Here is a 24,814-nt window from a genome sequence, read left to right as displayed (position 1 = left end):
CAAGTGTTAATTAACTTCCAGGACAAGTGTTTTTTGAGTGCTGGGAGTCTGCAGCAGACTTGAAGTTTCACTTATGCTGGGCTGACAAGAGAAAACCTAATGTGAAGACATGGTAGTAATGCAATGTGATTTTCATCCCCTGGACAAAACACATGCTTACATCTGGTTTAAGAATGCAGCTAAATGCAACAAAACAGCTTAAATCTGCAGATGAATCTCATGTGTCTTCTGTGCTGTGAGCACTCAGGAGCCTCTGCTTGCACCAGAGCTGCTTGGCTATGCAGAGCAGCACAGATGGGCGTGTGGGGGGGATGGGTGCTGTCAGCTCACAGATCAAGCTGTGGGTCGGTGGTCCCATTGCTATTCACCACGCTGGCACGTAGGGCATGTCAGACATCCTCCACGGAGACACACTGAGCAAGGGTATTGTGTATCTTTATGCATCCCTGAGCCGCTCAGGTTGCTGTAAAATGGAATATTCCATAGTTTTCTTTTCATTGGATCATTTAGGTTTCTTATAAATCAGTGCTGATGCTCCACATAAAGGTATCTAATGCTAAGTACAATTAGTCAAAACATCTTTTTTTGCATATAATTAAAAAAAATGCTGCTTTTTCTGCATTTTTAACACAAGACTAAATTATTTAGTAGTTTCATTTCAACTGGTAAATACTTTGATAAACACTTCATGCATTTACGCTGGTCAAATTAGTATGATTTGTGGGGTGTGTGTTTTTTTGGGGATCAGGGCGTAAAAATATAGATGAAGTTTTTGTAGTAATTTGGAATAAAATGGAATAAGTTCAGTATGTAGAATTAATTTTACAGTAAAACTCCTTAAAATAATTTTGTCGTGTTGAATAGTAGTTGCTGAAACAAGAATTCACTCAAAAAGTAAATACAGATTACAGAATAGGTCAACTTGGAACAGGCCTGGGGGCCCAAGGAGTCAAAGGACTTGTGGTCATATCAGAAATATGTTGTGTACCAAAGAAAAAGACACAAAATTGCCACAAAGTGAAAAAGGTAGTAATTAAATACAAAATTATCCCACAGAGATGTCACACAACCAAAGTTAGACATAAAACAACCTCATAAAATTAGTACTAAAGTACAGTATACCTTCAGATATATATTTTTTAAATATGATGGACTAAAACTTAGATGTGGAAAACATATATTTGACATAGTAATCTTTAAATGTACTAAACAGTGCAATAGATCCAAAAAAACAAATATGTTCCTTTATTTGGTTCAACACCGACTAAATTCACCATTATGAACACCATTATGTCATTCTTGGAAGAAGGATTGTGTCTATTGTTAGTGTTCCTACACAATCGGATGGAAATTAATAATTTGGAAACTGACGTCAGAGGTGGGATTGCCTAGAATGGCGAAACTCGTGAGCGCTCGGCTCCCCCCTCGGGTATTTCCGGATGGTGGGTTAAATCTCCGCCCGCTTCATTCCTGTGTTGTTTGGGGACAGTAGGAAGATGGCGGCGGCCCCGCTATACTGTGTCTGCCGGCAGCCCTACGATGTGAGCCGGTTTATGATCGAGTGCGACATCTGTAAAGACTGGTTTCACGGCAGGTACGTGGGCTAGAATGTCCTAAAAATGTGTGGTTAAGTGAGGGAGACAAACACTGATTGTTTCTTAAAGAAAAGCGACGGTTCTCCGAGCGGTGTTAACTGGTAGCTAAGTTAGCTTGCTAACGCTAGCGGTGGGCGACGGGGGTTTTAAACCGTCTATTGACACGACTAAAGAAGCGAAAGTGGGGTTTCGTGTCTTTATAAATCGTTTTTAATGTAAATAATGTCTTTGCTAATCAGTTCAAAACATATAACCAGTAACTGTCTGTTTAAATAGTAATTTAGTTAATGATATCGACTCAAATAGTAAGTAGTTTTTATGTAGCTACTCGTATACGAATCAGTGAGGGAGGCAGAGCGGTGTCAGTCAGCCCGAGAGATCAAAAGCTTAGCAGGGTCATCTTGACACACAAAGCCCGCATGTTTACTCTTCCTTAGAATCATATCAGAGATAAGTTTGATAGTGTTTTCACTGTGATTTAATGGCTTAAGAGCCAGATAAACCAGTCATATGTTTGTCAGTGTGAAGTCCAAGCTTGCAATCTGGCTCACGAGGTCACATTATTCATTGTAAAAACAACAACAAAAAACTTCAGCTAATGTTTTGTATTTATTTTAAAATTAATTATATAATCCTTTATAAACAACTTTGGTTTGTTTGAATTCCCTCTGTTGGCTTTTGTTATGGCTGCCTCATTAAACCAAAGTTGTTTTAATATTAATTTTTTATTTAAGTTTTAAATTATTTTGCAATTTTATTATTATTTCTATGTTTTTAATGATTCTGTATTGGGAGGTGAAAGGCAGAGAACAAGGAGCTTGTTATGGTTGGGCTTTTGATTGACAGCTTGAGAAATTTAAATCCCTCTTTCAAGCAGAGGAGGCACATGGTAGGGGACCCCTAGTGGTTGACAGGGGGATTGTTTAAAGGTGTTACACAGGCACGTCTTTATATCACTGAAGAACTTTTTGTCCTACTTTCCTTTTCTCATTTTTAAAACTGATTTGAAGTTGGGTAATGCTGTCTGAGATACTTGATGATTCATGAGAAGTTTGGGTGTTGGCTGTCAAAACCATAACAAGAATTTATTATTGTGTAATGTAAGCCTTGGTGTTTTGTTAGTTCCCAAACTGTCACACGTCAGTCAGACTTGGTCATCTCTAATGCTGGACATTTTGAGGATAAGACTCTGGGATGTTTTAGTCTGACCAGATGACCTAGTTAACTAAACAGAAACTACTTTTAAATTAGAGGGTCAGGTTTAAGCTTAGGAGGATCAGGAACCACTTTAATGCAAACTTCTCAAGTGTCTCCGACAGACAGGGGTCTGTGTAACTCTGATAAATTGATATTTCATGGGAACCTGGAATGTTTTTATTATTATTATTATTATTATTATTATTATTGTAGTACCACCCCTCTCTTCCAGGCTTGACCTAGACAGTCCATTGATTCCGCCTGTGTGGGTGCATCTCCACAGCAACATTTTATGAATACAATAATCTGTTTCTGCTCATGTTGAAATGACGGAAGCCATTGCGTAACCACATTTAGCTTGCTGCCAAAAAACTTGGCAGGCAGAATTTGTGGCTTATCGGAGCCAGAAGAGACTTGCTGTGTGTCATGTGCCAGCAAGAAAAGGAACAAACATTGGAGCTTCCCCCATTGATGACTAATAAACAGAAACGCACAGACCTCAGAAAGCATCCACATTTCCACCCCCTTTCCCACGAGGCTGGCCAGAAGGAAAGGGATATTCTCTGGCTGTGGATGATGGCACGCAGATGGGGTAGAAAGGAGAGGAACTCTGCCTCCTGATGCTTGTTTGTCAGAGCGCTGGCAGAGTTTGTGTGCGGGGGTGTTTTTCTCTGGGTGCGTCTGTTTCTGGAGAGTGCCCTGTTTTCCATCACCTGTATCTTTCAGAATCTCAATACACAACACAGGCCAGGACTTTGACTATGTGAGTTAAGACAATCAGAACTCTGTGTTTCACACCAGTGAACAGCGAAGCAACTAGGAAGCAGGGACTGTATTTGGCTTGGTAAGGTTGTCTTTTTTATGTACACACACATGCACACACACATACACTACCATTCAAAAGTTTGGGGTCACTTCCCTATTGAATCCCATGGCAAAGTGGCCCCAAACTTTTGAACGGTATTCTATATGTCCATGTCTGGAACTAAAATACTTGCTCTGACAGTGCCCAAAGTGGTTTTGATTGCTGTAGGAAGAGGGTTGCGACATTTGTCATTCTTATTAATATATTGGATTATTCAGTGTCATATTTGTTTCTCTGACAAGCCTCATTTCCCACTATTATATCGCTAAATGGGGGGAAAAAAACAGACAAGCCATGGAGAAATTAAAACAATTATCTGTAGAAGAAACATTCAGTCTATGCTATCCAGTTACTCACCTTCTGACCCTTTTGGTTTATTTTTCTGTCCCTTTGGGGGTGTTCTGGCTGTCAGATTTGGTAATATTGCCCTGAAAGCCTCCACAAAGGAGTAAAACATGCTATTACATTGTGTGGCTAAGATAACAAATGTTCATTTGAACTCAGTTTACTATTGAGAACCTCAACTAAGTGAAGTACCCACCCCTCTGGAGGGATTATTTCCAGTGGCCCTTGGATGCCAAGTAACCACTACACTGGATTTGCAAGCGTTGCAAATCGTCATTAGGTCAAGTCAGTATCACAGCGTCGATGTCAGGCGCTCCAGTTGCCCCATTGTCTGATTTAGGCATGGACAGTGGGGGTGATGATAGACCAGTGGTGCACGATGGGACAGGAGTAGTGATTGATGGGAGCTTTAGAGAGCCAAGTTCAATGCACAATCTGTCAATGTCGGACAGAGTGAGCACGCTAAAGAGAGACGGATAGCCCCTATGAGGGCTTTTTTAGTGTTTACCCTAAGCCGATGGATGAGTAGTAAGAGCTGCTTTTTTTTTAAGAAGAAGAAATACCACCTATGTCAATAATTAAGACATTTCAGTTCATAGATGTCTAGTTTACCAGTCAAATTAAAGAGGAGTCTCAGAGTTCTTGTTAAAAGCTGTGTTTACATTCATTAGAAATCTTGTCTCCTGGGGGCAGGGAAGCAGAATTACTTTAGGCCTGATCAATGCTGAATAAGGGTCAAGAGTCTTATTGATTAAGTCACTTTTAATCTTGAAATGAAGGATATGGCTCTGTACTACAGTTAAATTGGTTTAGACATGATGTTCTGTCATGTCAAATCCAACTAAACTGAAAACTGGTGAGACTGTTAAACGGATAGCTCTGCTAGAGCTTTGCAATTTTTTTCTTTAGTTACATTCAGAAAAATGACTGAACACATGGAAAGAGAATTTTTTGTAGAAGCTACTCAGCCTTTAGATGAGTTCAGTTTGTGGTTATGTATGTTTCAGAGTAGGCGGTCTCAAGACGGATGACTGTGGGTTTTGCAGGGGCACTGGGGGACAGCCATGTTGAAGACGTGTGAAAACAGAGCTGCAGCACCACGAGCCCTAAGGCAGTTCAACCCGCTCCAGAAACAATTAAGTTGTCAAAACTCCCCACGGCTCCCTTACTACAAACAACAAAGTGATCCTCTTTTGTTGTACACCAGCTGACTCCGTCAAGCTGTAGCCGTTGCAGGGAGGTTATTTTGTTTTTATGGCTAGCTAGCTAAAATTATTTAACCAAGAAGGCCAAAATGACCAATCTTTCTCTGTCAGTTAAGCCTCAGTGGTTCTTACTGCTGTCCAAGTCCTGCTCTGTTTATGTAAGCATGCGCTAAGGGCATTAGGAGGAGGACCGGAGGAGTCGGGTGTTCCTCTGGGGTAGATAAAGATAGCCAGGTGTGTTTAACTGCTCTCACATCCTCTCTATCTCCATCTCTGCCATCCATCCATTAGGGAGCTGCCAGTTCTCTAATGTAGGCGTGTCGTCGCCCCATGCAGAGCAGTTATTTAGAGCTTAAAATAATGGTGACGCCCGCCTCCAGCTTTTGTGTTTCTGCACTGATCACAGAGGACAATGAACCCCTCACAGAGCATGGACTAATGAATAAGCCCTCTCAGTCACACAGGAAGGAGGCCTTGATGAGAGGAAGTGAAGAGAGGGGCTGTTGATGGTGAGGGGTTTAGCCAAGTACACACATCTCATCTCATTCAGGAAGAGATGTTTGGCCTGGTACTCTGCAGTGCTGTCACAGAGCAAAACAGTAGTTGGGTTAAGACCAGGTTTTATGTATCTGTGGGACATGTTGCCTGGACACTGAGTTTTTCTGCAACATGATAACTAAGTTGTTAAAAGTTTTGCTGATTTATGTCCAGTTGCTTCATATCTTATCCTCACAGATTACTTTCCAAGCGAGTGAGGTTCGCTCTGCTTGCACACTTGCAGCTTTGCAGTGATGCAATGCATCATCAAGCCCGAGCAAGGCAGGAAATACTTGGCTGTTTTTTTCTTTTAGCCGAGCGACCTCCCCTCTTTTTCACATACTTGTCTCAACATAGTTTCTCAAGCTTGGCTGCCTTGTTAAGTAGTAACGGTTACAGGTGACACATACGCTGAGTCAGGTTGACATTTGTGGCACAGTGCCCTTGTTTCCCACTCTGGTGTTGCATAAAGGAAAGTACCAGATGAGATGAGGACATGAGGGTGACCTCGGCTGAGTGTTCGCTTCCCTTGCAGTTCACAGTGAATCCGGTGGCAGTGCAGAGCTGTGACTCATGCTTTCCCTCAGCAAACAACCACATGTTTGAACAAAGATTCCTGATACATGAGCTCGGTTTGGTGTTGCAGCCAAGTGCTCTACAGCGTTATTGTTGAACATCCGCTTTCTCATGTGCAAGAGCAGGAGTTCTTTAACTTTTTTTATTTTATGAATTACAGGCAAAAAACAGATAAATCTGACATGGATTGGATTTCTTAACCCTTAAATCTACACTAGATTGTGACATGCTTATGTTGTCAGCAGTTTCTCAGCAACGGTAGTGTGTAACTCTGTGGGGTAAATTGTGATCAGTAAGTTTACCCTTTAGGTCAGGGATGTCAAACTGCAGTCCTCAGTAGCCACTATCCTGCAGGTTTTAGTTGTTTCCCCACTCCAATGCACATGACTGAAATTAATGGGTCATTGTGAAGACGTTGACAAGAAGATGTTGGATCCATTTGATTTGATTCAGGTGTGTTGGAGCAAGGAAACGACTAAAACCTGCAGATAGTGGCTCTTGAGGGACGCAGTTCGACACCCCTGGTTTAAGTCTACTTTTCCAGGCATTTATACCCCCACCAGGAGGTTTACAATCCACAAAATGTAATGTTTATTCAGAGCCTTTGTATGGTAAATCCACAATGAGTGATCCATGATAACAGCATTATTTATCACATTTTCATAATAATCAAAAGATCACCACCACTAATGTGTTGTAAAGAGCGCTCTAATTTGACCTGGAAATGATGATGAAGCCACTTCCTGTCAAACCAATCACCTGGCTTACGTTTATGTCCAATCAGGAGCAGCCAAAAACCAACAAGTGAGCTCAAGATTCTATGTCTGTCTGAAAAGAAGGAAAAATAATGCTCCTCTAAGGCTGGGATAGTCAAGAAGGCATTTTTGATGCATTGTGGCACCGATTACCAGCTGAGTTGGTTTTATGAGGATAGTAGGTAAATAGTAGCATAACTAACTAAATGGCAAAAAAAACTGCTGGAAGAAAAAGTGAAAATATGTAAGTAGTTTCTGTTGTGTGTTTGTTTCAATGCCATTGAAAAGGCTTGGTCACTGTTGATCTGTGTGTTATTTCTACAAAGTTCTGCTAGTAATAAATTCTGCTTTTTTCTTCTGGTTGGCCTTTATGCTGCTATATCTATTCATACATTCATTTTACATCATTTTAGCCTCATAACCTGACAGCTGAGGCTGTTCTGGAAAACGTATGTCTGGATGTTGACAGAAAAGAAAAAAAAAGGATTGGAGTTTGAAGGGTTAAAGGGAGACCAGATACTCTGCCAGCTAATGTTTTTATTCAGAATGATTGGGGAGACTAAGTGCATGTTATGGCCCATGACGGGTTTATTTTTGTTTGTCTTCTTTACAGTCATGTTTAGCAGACAAGTGAAGCTGTTTGCATGAGGAAGGGAGCTGCTGCTGTCATGCTGTTGGTGCAGCAGAGTGAGTCGGGCCTGCATTCACACAAGCTCACCACTTCCTGATGAGTTAATGGCTCTTGGTTTTATTTCCTTTAACATTTCTGGAGTTCCTGTTAGATCAAAGCTGATAGCAAGCTGTGGTCAGCCTCCTCCCTCCTGCACACTTTCACCTATTAAAAGAAGAGGTATATAAACAAAAACATGTTTACAACACATTTCACCATGTTGAAGACTTAATCAGCTCAGCCTGAGAGATGGAGATGATTTTGGTCTTTAAGGGGAAGGTTTTAAATCACTGTTCTTGCAGGTTTGTTTAGATTCTTACTGCAGTCATTGGGCTGGCTCCCCTTAGTGTTGAGATGCTAAGTGTTTTGTTTTTAATTAGTTTAATTAGCCTCAGTTGTATGAGAAGCAGTGGAATCATAACACTCTGCACGTTGCCTAAGTTGTCCACAATCTAAACTCAGTTGCTGTTCATCCCATGCTGCTCTGGAATGGGTCTCTGGTATGCAGCAGAGGAATGCATGCTTGTGGTCTGGCTGATGTAGGATAGTCAGGGCTAGCTGTGTGGGTGGCACTTCTGCTGCTTAATCAGTACTTTCTCTTTTAATATTATATTTACTGACACAGCTGCCTGATTGAACTTTTTTGGGGGGTTGGGGGGATCTAGTTGACTGAATCATAACTCCATCATCATGCTTTAGGTTTCTTACAACTTTCTTCCAAAGCTTCAGGTAGGGTTAGGGTAATGCTGCCTTTGTGCAGCTTTTGAACATTTCTTGATAAATTGTAATGGATAAAGAACATTTTTAAAACTCAAACTGTGCATTGAATTTACTGAGCTTGTTTATCTGAAACCTGTCACACAACTTATTTGACAGAATTTGTATTCTGCCCATGATATCCCACTAAAATTACTTTGATGCTGTGGATAATGTTTTTAATGGTATCAGACTTCCCCTCAAACTTATTTAGCTATTTGTTTTTAAGTGTCAGCTGTAATCTGGTGTTATAGGGGCCCTATGATTTCTGTGGTGGGAATATATATATATGATTACAAAGATATGAAACAAAGAGTTATTGAAAACAGTGTATGTTGTTTATTATTTATTATGGTTGGGTTTTAACTGATTTATTATTAATGTGTATTATGGGTGTTAATGTGGTAAATATCCTGGTGAAATGCTGTAAAAGTTTAACTTTTTTGTTTGAAATATAAGTTAGAAATAAAGTACAAAAAGTTTTGTTTTGTTTTTTTTTTTTAAAAAAAGGACATTTATAGCACTAAAATCAGCTGGTTTATATACAGAAACTACAGCTCCTCAAAGCAGCTGGCGCAGGTTCAAATCCCGTCCTAAACTCTTTGCTGTAGGTCACCTCCTCCGTCTGTGACCCTCTTTCCTGTCCAGCAACATTGTTATAAAAATATGAACACGTAATCTGGAAGAACATAAGAGAGATTGTAAAGGGTCCTAATGTTCGGATTATTTATTTTCCTCATCAAGTGACTCTGTCTGGGTGACTCTATTTAACTTTACCTCATGTCCATTTTTAGCTGCGTACAGGTAGAAGAGCATCATGCTGTGGATATCGATGTTTACCACTGTCCCAACTGTGATGTCAAAAACGGACCCTCCCTGAGTGAGTAATGCTCTCTGCTTTGCCTCCTTCCCTCAGTCCTAACATAACCTACTGGTTTAACTGCCTACCACCTCTGGACTTTTCCCTCCAGACCTTGGACTGGTCCTGGGGAAAAAGCCTCTCGCTGCATGTTAGTCTTTTTCTTTTTGTCATAGTTTAGTGGGGGGTTAACCTTCGACGGCCCTCAGGGTGGACATTAACAGGCTAATCTAATGGTGGTGTTAACGCTCCATTTTGATTGGACCAGCCCCTCTTTCTCCTTGCACAGGGGGTTAAGTAGTGAATTAATGTCCCTATGAAAAGTAAATGCAATCTGCATAATTTAACATATTTCTTGGGGGAATATGTGCAAAAATGGGAATGAGTGAGAATGGGAACCCAGACAAACTCAAACATTTTTTCTTCTTTTAGTGAAAAAGCGCAACAACTGGCACAGACACGACTACACTGAGCCAGATGATGGAGAGAAACCGGTGCAGGCCGGCACCTCGGTGTTTATCAAGCAGCTCCAGGACAGAACCTTCCCCAGGTAGGTATTGCCATCACTGGCATCAAGTCAATCCAACCTGCAAACATCTTACCAGTAAAGTGTTTTCCCAAATAACCTGAAGAAGAGTTATTTGTCTAAAACCCAAATGGAGTTTAAGGTCTTTTAGAGCTGGATGGATTTGATGAAGGCAGGCCTAAATAAGACGGTTTACTTTGCATACTTGTGAGAAATCAGTTGAATCAAACTCACAAGTGGTGCAAGCATAAGTTCACCTCATGATCTGAATTTGTTTAATCTAAATCTCACTAAGGTCATTTTTTGTTTGCTTTCAGCACCTTAAAAATATTCATTTCTATTATTGTTTCTATTGTTTTTAAAGCAAACCATCTGTAAAATGCTTATTTGCTGAACTTGTAATGGTGTTGTTTGCAGTGCTGAGGAGATTCTGATTCGGATGAAGGGTGAACATGTGACTACCAGGTATTTGGAGAGACATGGATTTAACTACCCGATAGCAATCACCGAGATGGAGGGCCTGGGCCTGAAGCTACCACCTCCTACTTTCTCTGTCAAAGATGTGGAGCAGTATGTGGGTAAGAAAACTTCATCCTAAACACACACTAATCTGGGCTGAAAAGTCACATTTCCAGCAGCACATTAGTGTCTTTCCTTTGGGAACGACGTGGCCTCTGTGATCGAAGTCCACAGTAGCTACAGTCTGCTTAAAAGCTAATGAAATGACCCAACGCCAGCCAGCTAAATGGTCATCGCTGAGCAGGCGCCATCTGTGTGCCAATATGAACAGGCTTCCAGGTTCATGGGGTTTTAACCCACTTATCAGGCATCAGGCGATGGCTGAATAAGGTCTAAATGAGTGACGGCTAAGCTTTCACTGCCCTCTCAATGACCACTACGCTTCCTTTCCTGAAACAGCCTGCCACTTCCCAGCTCCTATTACAAGCCCATTACCAAACCCACTGGTGTTTTTATCATTAAGTTCAGATTACAGACTCCCTTCCTCATTTTATCTTCTGCTCCCATGCCCTATTGAGCATTAAGCCAAAGCACAGGTGTTGTGACCAGCAGCTGAGTGTCAGGTTGCATTTCCTACAGTTGGAAGACAATAGGACAACTGGAATAGACGCTGATGTCCTGTGCAGCCTCTCTGAGTATTTGTGCAGTAAACTCGGTGTGTGGTCAAAGATCGACACCAGTGTTCTGGAAGTCGGATGTTGGAGGGTCTGTAAATGCAGCACCAAGCATAGCTTTGTTTTTTAAATGTGGTTCTTAATAAAGGTTGAGATTTCGTTAGGATGTTTGGTGATTTTGTTGATTTGAATGTACGTTTAGTGAAGAGAAACACAGTTTAAAGTTTACCGTGGATAAGTCTAAAAAGATAGATCTGTTCTGTGTTAAGAATTCTTCCTGCAAAACATTTAACCTTCTTGTGTGTACAGAAAAGTATTTTGATATTTAGGCGTGAAATCAGATGTGCTTCAATATAATACACTATAAATGTAAAACCTTGTGTAGATTTGCGTGCAGCAGCATGTACATGGGTTTGATGAGTGTGTTTGTGGAAATATTGGATGTTTGTTTGTCTTCTTATTCTTATTATTCTTATTCTTCTTCTTCTTATTATTATTATTATTATTATTATTATTATTGTTATTATTATTATTATTATTAACAGACACCTGTAGGTAAAATACATGTGAAATTACTTTTTTAACGTGCAGTCTGAAAAATTTGCATTGACTTGTTTCTAAAATCGTGTTGCACAGCTATCAGTTATAAAACAATCTTTCTATTCACCATAATAATCCTACTGATTCAGGGCCATATATAGTATATCTTCATAGGGAGGTCGTAATATAACAATGGGCCTCATTCACCAACCATTCTTACAGATTTGTTTTTAAGTCCTACTTTTAATGAACATTGTTGTGTTCATGAAAAATGTGTGTATCACACAGTCAGGAGAATTCTTATGAACATTTAACATGTTTGTATTTTTGTTTTCTGTTGTTCAGTTCATTAAAATACAGTAATAAATTACAGTAATGTAGCTCTAGGTCATTTACAAAGCATTTTGTTATTTTTAAATAAATAGCAAGATATTTCAGATGGTGTCCTAAATTTAGAATTTCCCTCAGTGGAAAAATTAAACGATCTTTCATTCATTTGATTCATTCAACAAATCGCTGTCAAGATGGTTTAAATTCTGTTGCTGGTCTTCCTAAAACCATCAGTACAATAGACCTCAAGAACATCCTCCAAAAATAGTTAATAGCACCACTGGCCAACTTTCAGACTCACCTGGAGGCTTTATTTCATCAGATCCACCACCTGCTTCATCATCACTGCATCTTAAAAGGATGCTGGATGCGGTTGGATGTGTTTTTCCTCGTCTCTGTCTCTGCACACACCTGTCAGTCTCATGACCTGTTATGGGCATTTTCGGGCTTTTACATGTAAAGTAAGGCCAGCTGGTACGCCCTTTTAAGTTAAGTTAAGAGGAAAGATGCAAACAATTTCTTTGTCTACGAACACATTGGTGAATCTGGCGGACGGATTAAGTAGAACTCAACGAATCTACGAAGTTTTGTAGGAAGATGTTGGTGAATGAGGCCCATTGTTTCCACTGTTAAGTGAGACATTTTAACAGTGTTGCTGCTTATAGGTGTTGACTGAGAAAATGATCTTTTTTACTGGTGTTACTTAGAGCAGCAAGAGTGTTTTATTCATACATGTTGATAAAGACACATGTCCAACAATTAACCTTAAAAGGTGTCTAACAGTGGGGTGATCTGTCTCTGGGGTTATGCTAGGACATGAGGAAGCATTTGAATCGTCCTCGTGGTTATTTCTAAAAGGTTCCTCTCGTTCCGTGGGGTTTGTGAAGCTGTTTGAGCTCGGTGTTGCAGCGTTTCCTAGCAGCTTTGTTTCTCACTGTGTGGCAGACTGCCTTCACTCCAGCTGTTCTCTGTCATCAGACGCTGGCCAGCTGGGTCGTCAGAGGTGTGTGTGTGTGCAACTGCATGTTTGTGTGTCTTAGAGAAAGAGGGGGTAATAAAAAAGGTGTGTGGGAGGGGTGTTGAGAAAATACAACAACCAGCTGCACTTCAGTCCTACTTGCAGCTAATGTGTCCCCCGTGTGAGTTTGTAGCGTCCCACATTTCAACCAAGCCTCTGTTTTGGCTTCTTTTTTTCTCTTTTATATCTCTTATAGTTAAACACACACATGCAGCTTTTTTTATACGAGTATTTCACTATATACCGGAGGTTTCCCACGCACACATTGGCAATAAACCCAGCAGGCCTCTCACCTCCACCCACTCCTCCTCCTCAGGGACTGGTGGTCTGGACAGATTGACAGATTACCTTGCTTGCATCCCCTTCAGCCCCCTCCTCATGTCGCCATACTGATGCCAGTTTCCCTCAGGGCTTGATCTCTTAAAGCACATGGAGATGCCAGCAAGCCGCTGACCTGTGAACCCTTCACCACTCAACAGCCAATTAAAAAGCTTAATATTTTTCATTCGGGACTCGGGGAGTACAGAACTTTTCTTCTGATGCAGCACAAACTCAAGCTCACTTTGCTGTCATGTAGGTGGTGATAAAGTCATTGACGTGATAGATGTGGCACGACAGGCGGACAGCAAGATGAAGCTCAGTGAGTTCATCAAGTATTTCACCAAGCCCCATCGACCCAAAGTCCTCAACCTCATCAGCCTGGAGTTCTCTGACACCAAGTAAGATATGATGCAGCTTCTTAACTCTGCAGGCAAAAGAAGAGCTTCTGTAAGCATGCATGATGTTTCCAGCCTCACTAGTTGCTGGAAGAAAGTCTTTCACAATGTTCATGGACCTCAAATTGACCATAAGCTGCAAGGTTTATTATATAAAGGCAGCATTTATTTACAACTAAATTCCTTTCTGTAGATGGTTAAAAGGAAAGTTGAAGTGATTAACCCTTAAAACGCAGCTAGATCGCTGGCATTCCCGGGCGCAATCACTTGCATCATTAACTCAAACTTTCTCAGGAACAATGGTGTGTAACACCGTGGGGTAAGTTGTGATGGATAGCTACCCTTTAGGTGATCTTCGGAAGTTTTCCAGGCATCTATATCCCGTCCAGGAGGTTTACAATCCAGCTGCAAAATGTTGTGTAATGTCCGCTTAGGAGGAGCCAAAGATCAACAAGTGATCAGAAAGTTCTAGTTGTGCCTGAAAGGAAGAAAAAATTACAGTGTAAAATGGTAACTTCACATAATTTTAGCCTCATAATCTGACAACTGAGGCTTTCCTGAGAAAATAATGTCTGCAATGTCTACGTGCAGTTTTACATAAAAAAAAACTGGCAGACCAGAAATAACAAATAATTGGAGTTGTAAGGGTTATATGGCAAGAAAAAAATGTTAGTCTGTTTTCCGTTAAGCAACACCTGAGTGTCTTGGAGTGATTAGTTGTTGGGCTACATCTGGGACACTGGATTGTGATACCAGTATTTACTATGCAGTATAATCTAATATGTTTTCACATGTTGCTCCTCTTGAACCACCCAGGATGGCAGAGTTGGTGGAGGTTCCCGTTGTGGCTCGGAAGATGTCTTGGGTGGAGAACTACTGGCCAGACGACTCATTCTTCCCAAAGCCCTTTGTTCAGAAGTACTGCCTTATGGGGGTTAAAGACAGCTACACAGATTTCCACATAGACTTCGGAGGCACCTCCGTCTGGTATCATGTTCTCTGGGTAAGTGTGTTCATTAACAAGAGCTGACAGGGGTTGATTAACTGTTTTGTGCAAGACCAAGCTGTCCTGACACTCATCAGGCTGCAGTGTTATGATCCTGATCTCACCTTCACACATGTCCTAACTGTAGCTAACATTAATTTCAGATCAGGGTATGGTGGGTGTGTACACGACACACCAGAAGGAGCAATGCTAACATCTTTCTGGGTTTACAGGGCGAGAAGATCTTCTATTTGATCAAACCCACTTCCACCAACCTTGCACTATATGAGGCATGGAGCTCCTCGCCCAATCAGAGTGAAGTGTTCTTTGGGGACAAAGTGGACAAGTGCTACAAGTGTGTTGTATCCCAAGGAACCACCCTGCTCATCCCTACAGGTCTGTTTCCTCCTGTGTTAGATTTATATAAAGATCAATAAGCGTGAAGTTTTATAGAGTGACTGTTACCTCACCGGTGATTTTACACAGACCAGCGTCAACATTTCACCACGAGATGTCGAGTCACCTGCACTTTATTAGTTATGTGTATATTATGTTTTCTAAAACAGATGATTCTTCGTGTTGGATTCAGTTTATGAAATATTTGGGTTTAAGTTTATCGTGTATTTCTCTGTTTTGATCAGTGATGGAAATCTCAGACAGGTTTGATCTTTAGGGAAACCACTGAAGGAGGTTGTTCCACATTAAGTCAGTTTCCATGCAGTCTGGGGAAAAAGATCTTTCTGCAGATGAAAAGTGTGAAATATCTTGAAAGGAATGAAAATATTGGCCTTTTTTGGAAAACCTAAGTGAGATTGCTGTACTTTTTAAGAATTAATGTCTGTGATTTAGAGAGCAAACAGGTTTGTTCAGACAAAGACAGATAAAGGAAAGTTGCCATCAGCAGCTAATTTAAAGCCACTGATGAGCAGCAGCAGGTGTCTGAAGCTGCAGGTGAGCTTCTCCATGCAGGATACTCCACAGGCTGCAGTTGTGCATTAAGCTGTATTTCAGCCTTCCTTAACCAATGATCACAAAGAGAAATGTTTGCAGTGGACTCGGAAACGAACCGTTTTACTCACTGATGAATACTGTGCTACTGGATGGTGCACACGGATGGAGGACTGGATGGTTGGTGGATGGCCATCATTGTGGTGGAGTGATGTTCTGGGCTGGAATGAGATGGCAGGACCCTTTAGGGCAGTGGTTCCCAGCCTTTTTTCCTCGGGGACCCCCTTCATACATATACTAAAATAGACCCCCTGCTCCAACATGTGCTGAAACCATGCTGGTTTTAGGCTTTCAAAAGTGTGATTATCACCCTAAATAATGTATTCTGGTTGAGTCTTGTCCTTTGATAAAGCCAAAGTTAAATGAACATACAGCCTTACTTTAATTCAGTAAAATAGGGACAATTTGTGGACATTAATCACAATGGCTCTAATGTTCAAAGCCTCAGGGACCTCCTGTGCTCTTTAACTCCAGGTTGGGAACCACTTCTTTAGGGTAGCCTCTGCTACACTACATTCAGTTTTTTACTGGTCATTTCCTGCTGTGGTATAAAAGGAAGAAAGTTCTTTCTGCAGTAAAGACGACGCTGCATCCCATCGTGCAGAAACACCAGCAGGATCATTGGAGTTATAAGGGCAGAAAACTCATGTGGCCACCATCATTGCTGACCTCAACCCTACTGAGAACCAGTTGAGCATCCTTAAAAGAAAGATCTGAGTTTTCTAAGTTTTTTTTTCCCAATAGAATCCAGATTAGTATATAATGTAAAACTTTTTTTAAGTCATATTATTTAGGCGAAACTAGCAAAAACAATCTGGAACACTGTGTAACTTTATTATGCTGTCAGCCTGCATGTTAACCGTATTTACCATGGTGAAGGACAGATCAATATTACAGAAGCCTTTTTCACCCATGATCTCTGCAGTCGCCCTTTTACAAATGTGCTGCTGGAGATTTTCAATGTCAGATAAGTTCTTACATCTGGAAATAGTGCTAACATCTGGATAAAGTACAGAAGAGGCTAAACTAAGTAGCTGCTGAAAAGTGATGCCTGAAAATTCACGGACCCTGTAGAGATTTTTCTGTTCAGATACAATAATAACACAAACGTTTTAAATGAGCTAAATTTAACATAATTATCTGCTCAAGTCGACCTAATGTGAGATCTGCTTGCTGTGTTTTTACATAAGCCTGCACGGGTCATCAGGTACGATGTCTGGCCTTCCTGCATCATGTTGCTGCATTTTTTGTTTAATGGCCTCATTAATGAATTAGCCAACGCAGATTGTCTTAACTTTTATGGCCCTGCTTTTATTACATCGCTTTAAAATCTCACACTCTGGACACACACTTTTTCACAGAACCTCAGTCTGGTTTTTGGTTAGCGCACTATTAAATGATTGACATCTCTACCAGCAAGCTGCACTAACCAGCAGCCACGCAGTACAACAAACAAGTTGTGTGTAAAAACACCCAGAGTCCTGGATGACGGGCCGTGCTGTCGGAGCTCAGTTTCACACACTCAGCTGTTTGTGTCACTCGTGTTATGTAATTGTAGCTGGTGTCTGGCTAAATGTTTTGCACTTTGCTGACATTTGGTTTTGTTTTGGTTTTTTTCTCACGTGCATTTGTTGGTTTAAATAATCGTGCCTTGCGTGGTTGGTGCCCGGAAAATACAGGCATCTTCAGGGTCCTCTAACATTGCCAGGATATAATAACAGAGAGGGAATTTATTTCAGAGAAATCATAATTTCAATGGATAACTGAAGCGAATCAGTGTTTTTAAGTAACACCATAAAAGCTGATTTTATTCTCCTCCAAACAGCAGCGGTGTTAATTACAAGTTGTTTTAAGATGGTAAAAAGATGTTTGTGTCATGTCACTAACTGAATATGACAAGCTCCTCATTCACTCAAGTGTAACTAATGTGTCCAGTCTCAGGATTATTCATCCATCAGTCTCTCAATGGACTTTTTAAGCCGATGGAATTCCTTTGCTCCCCTCCCACTGCTCCCAGACAGACAAAGCCCAGTTCAGCCCGTCAACTGCTGGACATCTTCAATCAGTCTTCCAGCCATGGCTTCTCAGCAGGCTCACACAGCTTTGTGAAGGAGAGCTTTTTGGCAGAAAGGGTGTAGAGAGGTGGGAATTAAGTGGGGGTCAGAGAGCACAGTAGGTCAGTCAACCAGGGCATTATCAGGCTTGTCTATCAGCCTTACACCCCCCCACCCGACTCTGCTTTCTCTCACTGTGTGTTGAATCAGAAGTTTTTCTCTGCTGGGATCCATTATTTTAACAGACTATTTTATCTCTTGCTAAATCCAACTGTAGATTTTTAAAATTAATATTATTATTTTTTAATTATTATTAAATTATTTTCAATTAAATAAAAAAATAATTAAAATAAATTTAATAATATTAATAATTATTATTTAAAAATGAATAAACAAATAAATAATCAAGAAAAAAATACCCTTTCATTTAATTTTGTACAAACACGTTGATCTTGTGTCTGTTTAGTCTAAAATGAATATTTGTTGATGCAGGGAAATGTGACTAGCGGGTATTTGACCAAGTTGCATTTGTTTGTGATGTGTGTGTCTGGGTGTGAGGACTTTATAACGGAGGTAAGTGAACAAGCTGTAAACCCGTGTGCTTTGCTGCCCTCTGCAGGCTGGATCCACGGTGTTCTCACCTCTCAGGATTGCATGGCGTTTGGAGGAAACTTCCTTCACAACCTCAATATTGGCATGCAGCTCAGGTAAACAGCCTCTTGTGTCCTGAATAAATTACTCAGTTAATTCCACCATCTCTGTTCAATCATCACCAACTCGCTTGCTTTTAATATGCAGGTGTTATGAAATGGAGCGTCGTCTGAAAACCCCAGACCTCTTCAAGTTTCCATACTTCGAGGCCATCTGTTGGTACGTGGCCAAGAACCTCCTGGAAATGCTAAAAGGTGAGAGTTTAATTATCTCAAAGTCTCCTAATTCTCCTGTGTGTCGTCCTCTGGCTTAAAGCTTGGCCATTTTATATTTTTATCTTCTCAGAGCTACGCGAGGACAACTGTCCACCACCAACCTACATAGTGGACGGAGTCAAGGCTTTAATCAGTGCACTGAGAACTTGGTTAAAAAGAGAGGTGAGTTATACCCTCACCTGAGCCTGCATGGTTATCTTTACCCTGCTGCATTTCTTACCTGCTGGATGTACATCAGCAGCTAACAACAGACCCTCCTTTGCAGATGGCTGAGCCCACTAGTGAGGTACCTGACAACATCAGGCCTAATCATCTTATTAAAGAGCTGACCAAGGAAATCCGCTACCTGGAGGTAAGGAAGGACTGAGGACTGTTAAACCTTAGATGCAACTAAAAGAAACATCAGGTTTTCTCATAACCGAGCCGATTCTCTTATTTTTTGTTAAGAATAGAAGATTTCAATACAATGCCTTTAGTTTATGGTACTTTTTCATCCAAATTTAATAGATACTTTTTGCCTCTTTACCTTTTTAAAGTTCGTACTAAGAAAAAAGCAAAAGAAAATTGTCTCTTTGCATTTTTTGTTTATCCTTTTGATAATAATGACATGATAATAAGAATCAATGTCAACGAGCGGTTGAGATAACCGGTAATAATATAGTTTAACTGTCAAAACCTGCAACAGTAATGAGACAACAAACACAAACTTTTGGTTTTACATACACAAACCAAGTATTAGAGATGGCAGAGGCAGGTTTACTTCCTCATGTTTTTAATAAGAGCCATTATAGTCACTGGAAAAATTGCATATATCAAACGGTAGAGCAGACAGTTAAAGTAAAATTGCACAATTTCATAACGTGGATCAATATTTTTATTGCAAGGATATGAAATATGAATAAAATTTATGAACAAATACGGTATTTATGAAATTGTAATAAAATATATCTGAGTAAATTAAATACAAAATTTTAAAAAATAATAAAGGAATTAGAATTAAATAAAAATGTTTTGCATTTCTTAAACAGAAAGAACAGAGTGCTCAAGAACCAGCATGAAACCAGTAAAATATGAAAGCGCACCATCATCGTGACGTCTGATAGGCTGCTAGAATCATGTGACATGGAAGACATGGAAGAAACCGGAGCTGGTTTTCTCCTTAGATTTTATTTCCAGAAGCTCAAACACAAACAGCAGGTTTTAGCTGAATATTCATATTGAAAGTATTGAATCAGGTTTTTTTGACTGGCAGATATCAAAGTGTCGATGCTTAGTTTCTGTAAACGGGACGGAAACTGATATCTGGTTCCTTGGCAACTTGATAAAATATTCAAATAGAAAGCTGCACAATAAAAATTATTTTAATAAAAGAAAAAATTGAAATCAGTCTATGAACGGACTGTAACTTTGGACTTGAAATGATCTCCTGTACATTTACTCTGTAGGAGGAACCAGGAAGTGGTAGCAAGCCAGTAAAATCTCAGGGATGTGGAATACCGTCGGGATCGAACGGCTGCCCGGCCACTCGCTCCGCGCTGGAGCGGCTGTGCCAGGCACGGCGGGCTCGGCGGGCTGCCAGACGGCTGAGGGAGCAGCAGCAGCAGCTGGTGCCCTCCAACCTGGACATCTTGGAGCAGCACACCAGGGAGGTGCTGAAGAGGCTGGAGGTGGGACCTCTGGAGGAGGTGAGCATCAAGAAACAAACTATTTTCTTTCTTTTATGTTTTATCAGTGTTTACTGCTGTTATACCAGACTTTCCTTAAAAAGGCTTTAATTACTGGCTCTGATCCTGTACCACCAGGATCCGGCGTTTTGTGCCAAGGTTCATGGGAAACTCAACAAGGTGTCGACTGCATCAGCAGCAGCAGCTGCAGAGTCATTAGAGGACAACCACCTACGACTCATGCTGGTCAACGGACGAATCATCAGGTGAGACAAGACTCTTCATCGACCCTGCAGCGCTCCACCGCTCAGTTTGAAGTTCCTTCACAGTTCAAGTGGAGCTAAATATTCACTCACAGACGTAAACCTTTGAGTTGTGATTTTAAATCCTGAATTATGTGGAAAAATGTAACCGCCAGTCAAAACTGTGTGTGTGTAGAGATTTAAGGAAGCCCGGAAGCAGCCCTGTAAAGACAGAGGGCGAGTGGTTGTCTGTCGGCCAAAGTCCACCAAAGAGTTGTGTGGATGTGAAGTCGGAGAGGACGCAGGACTGTCGAGACCAGCACAGCACAGCTGAGAAACCCACACTCCTCAGTAAGTAGCCATGTTTTCAACTGTAGCTGTGTGTGGGTATCATAAAGACCTGTAGTTGGTGACTTACTCTGTTTCCCAGGGGGTCTGGAGAGGGTGAAGGCTGAACTCAGGGAAGAAGTCTCAGGACACTCCAGTGTGTCAGACGGGGAGTCGGACAGCGACTCTGCCACAGAGGTAAACACTAAGAGGATTTATTTCAGGAAGGAAAGGTCTAATCTGATATACAAGTACAAAAAACTCAATACACAGACCACTGAGGACACAATTAGCCCCAAACTTTAGTTGAAAAGTAATCTTGTGAATACATAGCGAACATAATGATGCACATTTTATCCTGCTAAGCGACCATCTGCTTGCTTGTTCGTGCTGGGATTACTGATAGATCCTTTTTTAAAACGTTTCTGTCAATCTAGCATAAAGTATCTTCGTCGTCCTCCTCTTCTGATGAGGATTCAGAGAGTTCCCAGGAGGATGAAGAGGAGGGGGGCTCATCTGAGCAGACAGGCTCAGGGCACACCATAGAGCTGGACCAGTTTGGCCAGAAACTCAGGCACAAGCACAAACCACTCAAACGGTGAGAAGACCATGCTAAGATGCTGAACTGGTCTCCTCAGGTATCCCTGATGAAGTCTGCATTACTGATTGTCTTTGCTGCATCTACAGAGAACGTCCTACCTCACCCAGCACAGAAGAGGCCATTCAAGGGATGCTGACAATGGCTGGTCTGCTGTGCTCCTCCAACCCAGAGAAGGGAGCCTCTCCCCAGGAGCCCTGGTGGTCCAGCCAGTGCTCACCACAGGAAGCCACAAAGCATCAGCTCCGGTTGCAGGGGGGCAAGAGCCCGATGGATAGCCAGGGTAACAGCAGCAGCGAGGCCTGGGACAATCAGGGGCTTCCCAGCCCAGAGACGGACTACCAGTACTGTGACCCATCCATGTCTCCCCCACTACACCCCTCCAAGAGGCACGCCCCCAACCCCCCCCCCTATCAGCAATCAGGCCACAAAAGGTTTGGAAATTCTAGATGTTTCCAGATTCATTTGCTCTTTATTTTTATTTTCTTTCTGCTTTGCTTCATGTTTTGTTCTATTTATTTCATTTTAATTAGTTAAATTTTTTTGTGTTTTATTTTATTTCATTATTTTTTAGTTTTGGTTCAATTTTTATGTATTTCAAAAACTTTTTTTTTTGTTTTTATTTTATTGTTTTATTTATTGCTTATATAGAATTTTTTTTGTTGTATCATAATTAGTTTTTTATTTTTACTAAAGTATTAATTTTTGGGAAATACTCTCAATTATTGTTTTATTATTGAATTATCTTTAATTCTAATTAAACGGTGTCTGGCCACCTTACTTGGTTCACTGAAACATGAGGAACAAAATGTGTGTGTATTTATAGATGGTGGGTTTTTCAAAACTCAGTCTGACTTTTAAAGCTTTTTGTGTCTCACACCTGCCTGGAAGATATCTTTAAAACACCTTACAGACTTCAGTACAAGTAAACCTTAAAATAAACCAAATTTCTATGTTTAATTTTGTCCTAATATTCTGCTGATTGAGCTCCATCAACATGTTATCTTTTTCTTCTTCCATTTTTCAGGCAAACGGCCCAAAAAAGGAATGGCTACAGCCAAACAAAGACTGGGCAAGATCCTGAAACTCAACAGACAAAGTCGCGTCTTTGTGTAACACCTCAAACATTACAGAAGAAATTAGGATTTTGGGGTGTTTACTTGAAGAAAAGGACAACTGTGTATCTGGTATTGGACACATTTGTGCTGTAGAGATGGGGGTGAGAATAAAAAAAAAAAGGAACACTGCCCGAAAACGACTATAACTGAACAAATCTCGACACTTAAAACGCTCACTGTGCATGCTTAGGAGACAGGGTATTGGATTTGAAATAAGCAAGTGCACGACTTCACCTCAAGCACACTAAGAACAAAAAAAAAGGAGCATCGAGAAGCGGAGGAGACGAGCGCTTCTGGCAGCATTCAGATGGACAAAGGAGATTAAAGGACACCTTCCAAGATATCATCTGCTTCTGATTCCAAGATCTCTGCATCTCATCTACTAACACTTCCTCTCTGCTGAGTGCCCCCCCTTCCTACAACCTCCACTTCATCTGCAGGTGAAATTGAGCTGCATCCACAGCTGGATCTTGTTCCTATGCCCCCCCCAGGCCTGAAGAGGGAATGTGGTGCTAAAAAAAAGAAAAAAAAAGAAAGAGGAGGTAGTGAACTGATATTTCAGATGGTGCTAATTGTTTTGTATTTACTCCACTCATGCTTCTCCCTCCCCGACTTTCCCCCACTTCTTATCTCAATCACACCAGCAATAAAGACTCTGAGGAGAGCGGAGAGTGACCGGCAGCACTTGGGTGCATCCTTCAGTTTGCAGAGAAGTCTGAAAGGTGGTTGCAGACCTGCACTGTTTTATTAGCTACAAGGAAGCTGCTCAAAGTGCTGCCTCTCAGTGAATTTGTTTTCAGTAGGAAATGTGAGTGGCTCTGAAATGACTCACATCCTGTTTAATTTATTTCTCATTTTATCTGTGATGTTTTCATGTCATTTTTATGGATTCTGAATGATGTATTTATTAATTGAAAGAAGTGATTTTATTATATTTTGTCCATAAAGCCTCAACTCTTCTGAGGATTTTTCCTTTATAGGGTTTTGTTTTTTAAATCTTTAACACATGCTTTTGTAAATGTTGATGTTTTAGAGTTCCTGTTATCAGCTGTTGAGTAGCAGTTTACCTACAAACCTTTTATTACCTTCTATTGTCACAAATCTTTTCCCTCCCCAGTTTGAGTAGAGCTTGTTTTGATTCACGTCTCTTCTAGTTTCCAGTTCTCGTGTAGCCGGAGATGTTGGGCTATGTGTGAGTAGGTTTTAAAGGAAAAAGTCAGCTTTCATATCTACATGAGTGTTTTCAGCTAGTGCCACTTGTCATGACTTAGCAAAAAAAAAAGTATTCTGAGCCACTGTGGTTGATCCAAAGTAGTTGATGAGGAACGTCAATGGGACGCGTGAGTTTTCTTCTATGTTTTCTTTTAATTCCAGTGCTGATGTCAAATGTGCGTTTTGCTCTGGGTGCGCAGTTTTTCACTCTCAGGGAACGATGCCATGGACATAACCTTCGATTAAACCACCAGCCACATCATGGATGCAGACAGGATGCTCTCGGCATCACTCAAATCTCCTCTTGCATTCAAGATGCTGAGGTTTGTTTTCATAGTTTAAAAATATATATATATTTCAAGGTTTTTAGTTGTACAGATATGCTCTGCTTTAGCTTTTCCAGTCATTGTACCTAACAGGAGTCCCCTTTCCTCACATTCAACTCAGTGTTAATCATGACACACCCCCATTAAGTTGACTTGGTGTTGACTTGGACCAGGTGAACTGCTTGCCATGTAGCTTTAAGACCACTCTTGGAACAGCATGAGACTTGGAAAGCTGTGCTCAGGTTGACCTGTGAGTAACTGTGCGGTCTTGGTATTTAAAATAATCCCAACACAAAGAACCAGCCTGGTTAGTGTTAATCACACTGCCAGACTGATCTCCTCCTTTCCTCTTACACTACACTTTTAACTCTTTAACTCTTTGCATGTCACATCATCGAAAAACACGAACTGACCCGCAGGCAGGGTTTGTTATAAGCTGTATTCATCGCACAGGATTTTGTCCCCCTTCTGCTTTATATGCAGCTCTCTTGGCATTTGTGTTGTGTTGGTTCTTGCAATGTTTCTTCCAGATTTAAATGGCTTATGATTTGAAAAATACAAACACTGGCTAACTGTGACACTGTTAATGCGTTGCATTTTTGGTTCTGCATTTTAAAAATTGCGTGTAAATAAAACTAATGTAATTAACTGGTCTTATGTCAAGTTAAAATGAACATTTTTCTTTAAAAGGTGACAATTTTACAGCTTTCATTGTTAAACGGAGTCTAGTT

At 40.8% G+C, this 24,814-nt stretch overlaps 1 protein-coding gene across 1 annotated transcript; it reads left to right on the top strand.

The window, feature by feature from the left end:
- Positions 1-1,464: 1,464 nt before the first annotated feature.
- Positions 1,465-24,731, top strand: kdm7aa (lysine (K)-specific demethylase 7Aa). The gene is given in 19 exon segments (XM_041977358.1): positions 1,465-1,594; positions 9,296-9,381; positions 9,793-9,910; positions 10,304-10,464; positions 13,485-13,626; positions 14,440-14,626; positions 14,842-15,004; positions 18,290-18,377; positions 18,469-18,575; positions 18,667-18,758; positions 18,862-18,948; positions 20,042-20,281; positions 20,399-20,526; positions 20,699-20,853; positions 20,933-21,027; positions 21,267-21,427; positions 21,517-21,829; positions 21,831-21,861; positions 22,455-24,731. Coding segments are annotated over 19 exon segments (2,541 nt in total). The 5' UTR covers positions 1,465-1,496; the 3' UTR covers positions 22,544-24,731.
- Positions 24,732-24,814: the final 83 nt, after the last annotated feature.

Source organism: Melanotaenia boesemani, chromosome 23 (genome assembly GCF_017639745.1).
Source record: "Melanotaenia boesemani isolate fMelBoe1 chromosome 23, fMelBoe1.pri, whole genome shotgun sequence".
Lineage (NCBI taxonomy): Eukaryota > Metazoa > Chordata > Actinopteri > Atheriniformes > Melanotaeniidae > Melanotaenia > Melanotaenia boesemani.
The sequence above is the reverse complement of the archived record's forward strand: the minus strand, read 5'-3'. Positions and strand labels throughout refer to the sequence as shown.